A 7530-nucleotide genomic window follows, 5' to 3' on the forward strand; every position below is an offset into this window, starting at 1 on the left:
ATGCTTCTACAAACAAAGTTTCATCTGCAGATATGGCCTTGTTTAGGGATCTGTGCCTTTGTGCATACAGACATAGTGCTTGTGTTTTTCAGCAATAGTGTGCTCCCTTCATTTACAGAGAAAAGAAGGTCCGGGAAAATCTGTAGATAGAAAAATCTCCATACAAGATATTTGTGCATTTTCCTTCTTTTTCTACTTGTTACTTTGCACTTTTTGTTAGAAAATGTTTATTTACCATTTAATCAAGTTTTTTAAGCTATCTAATATTTTGATACTTAATTTCCATAATCTAAATATTCTTAAAAATTAAAAGTTTGTTGTCATTTGGAAGTGTGGTGTGTTTCTGCTATGGTCATGTGTTCTGATGGATAACTGCACAAGACACACGGCAGATGTGTGTGTGTGGCATCGTGTTGCGTGAGCACATTAAGGAAACCATATTGTCGTATTGTGATCGGGGAAGAACAGAAGTGAGCTGTCAGAGCAGCAGTGGGACGTGAGAATCCGCTGTGACACAAACAGAAACACACTCGACGACAGAGAGATGTTATTTCCACACGGCCGTCTCCTTCACAGAATCTCTGCTCGGATCAGTGTTCTGGAGCTGCTGAGGAGAGACGAAGCTCGGGCCGCTCTGATCATGTGAACACGCACACACTCACTCCTCAGTCAGATTAGCCTCCTGTTTCTCTCACTCGAGTCAAAATCAGCTTTCTGAAATAATAAAGCCGGCGTGCGAGAGACGCAGAGAACACAAGAAAAGAAAGAGCAGAAGATGGTGTGGGTGCTTCTTGTCAGATGAGCGTCTCTTTACTGTATGTGTTTGTCATTGGGCAGAGGGGGGTTCACTCTGTAGGTGTGTGTGTGTGTGTGTGTGTGTGTGTTTGTAAGAAAGCTGATTCACAGTGTTTCGTGTCTTTGAGCTGGTGATTCAGGAGCCGTCTGGAGCTCGTCCTACAGTCACACTCTCACAGATTTGACACGATAAAGGAGACTGAGATCGAATCGAGGCCTTGAACGACTGTCAGGTGCATTTAATGCAGAGACGCTCAAAGCTGACCTGCGATGACCTTTGATTTGACCTGAGATGGAAAAAAAACATGCATATCTTTGTTTTGTTGTGTTTTTGCATTGAACTTTTGAGTGACTGTTTTTGTAAATGAATTTTAATATATTTGGATATAATGCAACATTTACTTCTGGCCCTTTTGGCCCTTCGTAGGTCATGGTCTGGACTTTAGATACTGTATGTGATGGTAGTTTTTTAACTTTTTCTGGACCAAAAGTTGAATAAGCTTGATCTTGCTAATATAAGAGAAGGATTAGTTCAGTCAGAAATCATCATTTACTCTCTCTCATCTCATTCAAACCTGTATAACTGACTTTCTTCTGATATTTTGAAGAATATTTTGGGAACCAAATAGGCCTGTCGCAATAATCAATATATCAACTTATCGCGCAATATATGTACATGACCTCAATAATTTTTGGTGACGCAATATATCGCCCATTATATTTACTTAAAAATGAATGTCACCATGTTTTGTACATTCCACTTGCGCCTGTGTCCTTTGCAGCTTCTCGTACATGACGTGGTGTAACTTAGTCATGAGATGCTCGTTCACATTTAAAAAATGCTTCTACAAACAAAGTTTCATCTGCAGATATGGCCTTGTTTAGGGATCTGTGCCTTTGTGCATACAGACATAGTGCTTGTGTTTTTCAGCAATAGTGTGCTCCCTTCATTTACAGAGAAAAGAAGGTCCGGGAAAATCTGTAGATAGAAAAATCTCCATACAAGATATTTGTGCATTTTCCTTCTTTTTCTACTTGTTACTTTGCACTTTTTGTTAGAAAATGTTTATTTACCATTTAATCAAGTTTTTTAAGCTATCTAATATTTTGATACTTAATTTCCATAATCTAAATATTCTTAAAAATTAAAAGTTTGTTGTCATTTGGAAGTGTGCATTATTATGCTGTTACATTATGATTATATATTCAGTGGCATAAAATGGTCTTTAAAATGACAATAATATCGCAATTATTTCTGGGGCAATATATCGCACAACAAAAAGTTGTTATCGTGACAGGCCTAGAACCATACAACATTGGACCCCATTGACTTTCACTGTATTGACAAAAACACATTTCTCAAAATATCTTCTTTTGTGTTCCACTGAAGAGAAATGTAAATTCATTTCTTAAAAATGAATGACATTTCTACACTGCCATTTACACATCAAATTTATTTACACAGTGAATTTTTCACTTAAATACCAAATTAAAAATGTCTTCTTTTTTTTTTTAAGTTCTGTCAAAAAGTGCAAAGCAGAATTTCCCTGATTTTAACACTTTCTATAAATGTAGCTATTTTAAAGTAAAGGGGATGTAAAATTGTCACAATTTAAAGTTTCAATACTTTTTATTAAAAAGTTGTAAAAGGACACAATAATGCAGTTTCAAGCTATTAATATCTGTCCTCTTTTTTCATCGTGAGACAGAGTTCTAGTAACTGATGAATGAGGCGTGTTTCATGGCTGGATGTTAAATGCCATGTGCTCTTTCATCAGGTCTTGTGCTGTTTTTAACTGCTCGTTTTCTCTTTGACATCAAATCCCATTTTTATGAATGATTGTATGCGTGTGTAGAGTTATGACACTCATATCATCTGAGTGTCTGTACGCTTCATCTGTCTTGGTTTGATCAGATACGACAGATGTTCCAGGTTTAAAGACGTCTTGCTCTGTTTCTAAGTAAACTGGAAAGTTTCTGGGTTTCTGTCAGATGTGTTGTCTTGCTGGAATGGCAAAAGTTCTTTCTGTAGTAGTTTTTGTTTTTATAAATAACAAAGCGAAATGTTGACGTGATCTGTTAATGAGGCGAGCTGGTGTTGAAAGGCTTTCAGTGGCAATGATTTCATAGAAAACATCGCTGAGAATATTTCCATGTGTAGAGACTGTTTAACTGATCCAGAGTGTGTGTTTGATCTGAAGTTTCATATTTACAGTTTGTGATCATTGTGTGTTATTATAGGGCTGGTTCTGTTTATTATGGAATCGGTGGACAAACAGATGAAATTCACAACAGATTCCATTTCAATTCAGAGCAGGTCCAGTTTCAATTAAGAACCGATGAAGTTCAAATTCAGAGCAGATTTGGACCGTTTTAAGAGCAAAATCAATTTAAATCCAGACCAGATCCAGTTTAAACTGAGAACAGAAGCGGTTCAGATTCAGAGCTGTGTGTTTGAGGACGTGATTCACTGATCCAACAGACATCAATCATAAAGTTCTTGAGCTCTTTCATGCAGTTTTCAGAAAGAAACGAGTGTGTGTAGAAGTGTGATTGTCTCCAGAATGAACGACTGAGACGGTGAGATGAAACCCAAGCTCTGCGGCTCGTGCAGGAGTTCCTGTGACGCGCTTCTCTCCTGCAGCTTCAGCTCCTTCTTTTGTTCTTCTGAACACCACATTTCAATTCTTCTTTCTGTCCTGCTCTGTTTTCACTCAAATGTCTCTCAAACTGATTTGTTTCTTACAGCTGTGTTTGGTGAGTGTCACGTTCATTTGTTCAGGTATCTGAAGAACTTTGCATGTTATTGAGTTCTTCAGTGATCTGAAATTACTTGTTGCTTCATTTAATGTTTTAATTTATTTGTGTATCTTTGGTTATTAGGATGCTTTCTGTGTGTGTGTGTGTGTGTGTGGTGTTGGGCTGTTTGTGTTTGATTCTTCACACCTTTACTAGTTAACCCTAGTTAACACGGCTCGGAAACCACTGAAGTTTCTCCATCTGTCCTTCCCAAAGCCTAATAAACGCGCTGCATTAGACGGAAAATGCTGCATTGACGGCGCAGTGTTGCTCGCAGGGCCGGAATCAGTCTGAAGATCATCCTTCCTGTCGCCGCAGCCGTTGATCCGGACGCAGCTCGCAGCGTAGGGCGAGGGATTTTGTTTTTTCGGAAACTTGCGAGCGTTTCGAAACGAGCTGATGCTGATGGGAGCGAGGGGCACGTGGGCGACGGTGGGAGGCGTCTCAAACACCTTTTTCACAAGACAGGAAGACGAAAGGAGAGATAGAAAGAAGAAAGAGAGGAAGGAAGAGGTCCAGATCCCCACCGGAGAGCGTCGAACCCTGACGTTTGTTGAAAGAAGCAGGAGAGACGGCTCAGAGACAGACAGACGGATGCTATGACACAGACAGTGAATCTGGGATGTACATGTTAAGCCTAAAGTTTGTCTTGCCTGTGTTTGTGTTCGAGGCCCCAGAGTCGCCAGCGATGGGCCTGTAAAAATAATCATATTCAACGCTTCAGATGCATTTAATATTTTACCGTAATATATTGTGTGGGTTTTAATCATTACAACACGCTTGAGTCTTTAACTGTTTTATCACGCAGACATTTTTGTGACTGTTAATCAGTTTAGTAACGCCGCTTCTGTTTGGGGTCTGTTTGAAAAACGCATACAAAAAGACAATAAAACCAATCAAAATGAACAACTACAGCCAGACGGTGATATAACTTTTGAAGTGTTCAGTAACATGTAGTTTATAATCAGTGTGACTCTTGAATGTGTGTGTGTTGTGATCTGATAAAAATAGTGCCATTACTGTTACATGTGCTCTTATTCTCCGCCCGTCTCTCTCTCTGTCTCTCTCTCTCTATGTTCCAGCAGATGGAAAGTCTTTTCTGAGCAGATTCTGATGTAAATCTCAAGTGGAAAATAGAAGTAAAATTTCTCCCTGTTCTTTTGTGTCCCATAGTGTTTACCCCACCCACACAACCCAGAGCACACATGCACCTCGCACACACATGCATCTCGCGCACACAAACACATGCGAGCAAGCACTCATACATGCATGCATGCGCACATACACAGGCATACATGCGTGCAGACGCGCACACACATGCATGCACACAGACGTATAGCCTGTAAATATTTGTCTGCACTAAAGCAGTTTGTCTCGTCCAGGTGTCAGTGTCTCAGACTGTCAGATTCTGCAGCTGCAGCATCTCTAACCGCTTCAGCTCTTCTACTGGAATAGTAAAAATATAGTAATGTCAGTAATGCTTATGAAAATATTAACAATACACAGTCAAATGCACATTCAGGGCATGTCTATCTGTCTCTCTCTGTCGCTCTGATCCGTTGATCCTGCTTGCTGGATTGGGTGTGTCCTAAATTAGCGTTTTGCGTTTGGGAGGAGGCCTGTGGGACGTTTAAGCCCTTATTAAAATCCTCCATCACATAAAGTAAAAAGCAAGAGGTGTGTGTGTGTGGGTGTTTCTAATTCAATGGCAAATTTGACATCTTTCTCTTATCTGACCAACAATCAATCTCTCCATATTTGTTTCCTCTTTTTTTTTTTTTGCTATTGGAGCAAATTGGAACGCAAAAATGATATTTATTATAGTTTCCGTTCACCACTATAGAGACAGAGCGACACGCATCATAATCTGAAAACGCCCACCGGGGGGGAAACAATCCAACGCTCTCCATTGACTTTCTATTGCGGTACCCAACTATGACAACTTGTGAAATGTGTTTTGAAGCAGCATGCAGCGTTCTGTGCCGACAGTATTCACACGTGTCTCTCTCTGCCTGCAGGTGGCGATGTCTCCAGGAGAGGACGGTCTAATCGGGATCCCCTTCCCGGAGCACAGCAACGAGCTGCTGTCTCGTCTCAATGCCCAGCGGCGGACCGGGCTGCTCTGCGACCTCACGCTGACGTCACATGGCGCACGCTACCCCACGCACCGCTCCGTCATGGCCGCGGTCAGCCTGTACTTCCGGCGTCTGTTCGGGGCGGAGGAGGGCGAGGATGGAGACGAGGGCGTGGGCGACAGCTGCAGTGTCTGTCAGCTGGACTGTGTGTCTCCTGACGCTCTGGCCGCGCTGCTGGAGTTCGCCTACACCGCCACGCTGACCATCCGCAGCTCGGGCATGCGTGAGGTCCTGAAGGGCGCGCAGCTGCTGGGGATCCAGTGCGTGGCTGACGCCTGCCGAGACATTTTGGGCGAGACGGGCGACAATCCAACAAACCAGCAGCTGCCATCCCGCCGCAAGCAGGACCGATGCTACGTGACCCGAGCCGTGTCTCCCGTGAGGCCGGTGTGGCGGAGTCCTGAAGACACGCCCGAGTGCGGGCTGCTTCCGGCGCAAGGGCGAGAAGGACACCCGCCGCCTGCCGAGGTACAAGACGGAGACACACGCGCTTCCCACCTGGGGCGCCTCATGAACGGAAGCTCACACTGGTCACAGGAGTTCACCCCGATCCCACACAGACCCGAAGACACGCCCTCAGAGGAGGAGGAGTCCGGAGCGCAGGGGCGGGCCACACCCCACCACAGCCAATCACAGGGGGGCGGAGCATCGGCCGGAAGCGGCAGGAAGAGGAAGTCTCAGACGCCTCAGCAGTGTCCCGTATGTCAGAAGATCATCCACGGGGCGGGAAAGCTGCCGCGGCACATGAGAACACACACGGGAGAGAAACCGTTCCAGTGCTCGGCCTGCGGCGTCCGCTTCACACGGTATGATGCGTTCACAATCTACCAAGGTTTTATGCATCTGACTGACAATTTTATCCAAAGCAACTTACACTGCATTTTATCAGTTCTTAACTTTGGGAATCAAACTACTCTACTGTTTGAGCTCGGCAGGCATTTATAACACTATACTTTGTTATATTACCCTGGCATTAAAGTACGGAAAACTAGAGCATCTAATACACCGGCTGAGGGAGTGACCCACGTAATCAATCTCTCGATTGTTCTAAAGCAGTAGAAAAGCCATCAAGAATTTTATCTTTCGCTATTGGAGAAAATGAGAACGCTAAAATTATAGTTGTATTTGTAGTTTCCTGCTAGAACGGTGCAGTTAATCTCTCTCATTTCTCATCTCAGGAACGACAAGCTGAAGATCCACATGCGGAAGCACACGGGCGAGCGGCCGTATCCGTGTCCCAGCTGCCCCGCGCGGTTCCTGCACTCCTACGACCTGAAGAACCATCTCTCGCTGCACAGCGGGGACCGGCCCTTCGAGTGTCCGCTGTGCCACAAGGCTTTCGCCCGCGAGGACCATCTGCAGCGCCACAGGAAGGGCCACAGCTGCCTGGAGCTCCGCACGCGCCGCCCGCGCCGCGGGACTGATCCCAGGGGATCCCCGCCGTCTGAATCCTTCGGCCAGCAGCATCTGGATCACATGAGCGTCGCGGCGGCTGCACAGCTCCTCGAGGGCCACGGCGGCCCCATGCAAGGTGTCCCGCTGCTGACGGGGGCCCGCATGCCCTACCCCGAGCTGCTGTGGCGGGCCGTCGTGGGGCCGGTGGGAAAAGCCCTGGATAAAGCCGAAGGAGGTTCATCTCCACACGGGAGCGCATCGGTCACGCATAGAACATGGGAGGAGGAAGATGAGGAGCAGGAAGCTGCTGGGGAGGAGGAAGAGTGACCACGTGTGTGTGAGAGTGTGTGTGTGTGTGTGAGTGTGTGTGTGCGTGTGTGTGTGTGAGAGTGTGTGTGTGTGTGAG

At 45.0% G+C, this 7530-nt stretch overlaps 1 protein-coding gene across 5 annotated transcripts in view; it reads left to right on the plus strand.

The window, feature by feature from the left end:
• Positions 1 to 7514, plus strand: part of LOC107698188 (zinc finger and BTB domain-containing protein 7B-like) — a 28724-nt gene extending 21210 nt beyond the window's left edge. For 3 of the 5 annotated variants that reach the window (XM_016499150.1, XM_016499149.1, XM_016499148.1), the window contains exons 3-4: positions 5613 to 6535; positions 6908 to 7514. In XM_016499150.1, coding sequence (XP_016354636.1) covers positions 5619 to 6535; positions 6908 to 7451 — 1461 coding nt within the window. In that variant the 5' untranslated portion in view covers positions 5613 to 5618 and the 3' untranslated portion in view covers positions 7452 to 7514. Of the gene's footprint in view, positions 1 to 3498; positions 3553 to 4228; positions 4734 to 5612; positions 6536 to 6907 lie in introns of those variants that run through there. The other 2 variants (XM_016499147.1, XM_016499151.1) reach the window with 2 other exon arrangements.
• The last annotated feature ends 16 nt before the right edge of the window (positions 7515 to 7530 follow it).

The sequence above is a fragment of the Sinocyclocheilus anshuiensis genome, unplaced genomic scaffold (genome assembly GCF_001515605.1).
Source record: "Sinocyclocheilus anshuiensis isolate Anshui unplaced genomic scaffold, SAMN03320099.WGS_v1.1 scaffold2292, whole genome shotgun sequence".
NCBI lineage: Eukaryota > Metazoa > Chordata > Actinopteri > Cypriniformes > Cyprinidae > Sinocyclocheilus > Sinocyclocheilus anshuiensis.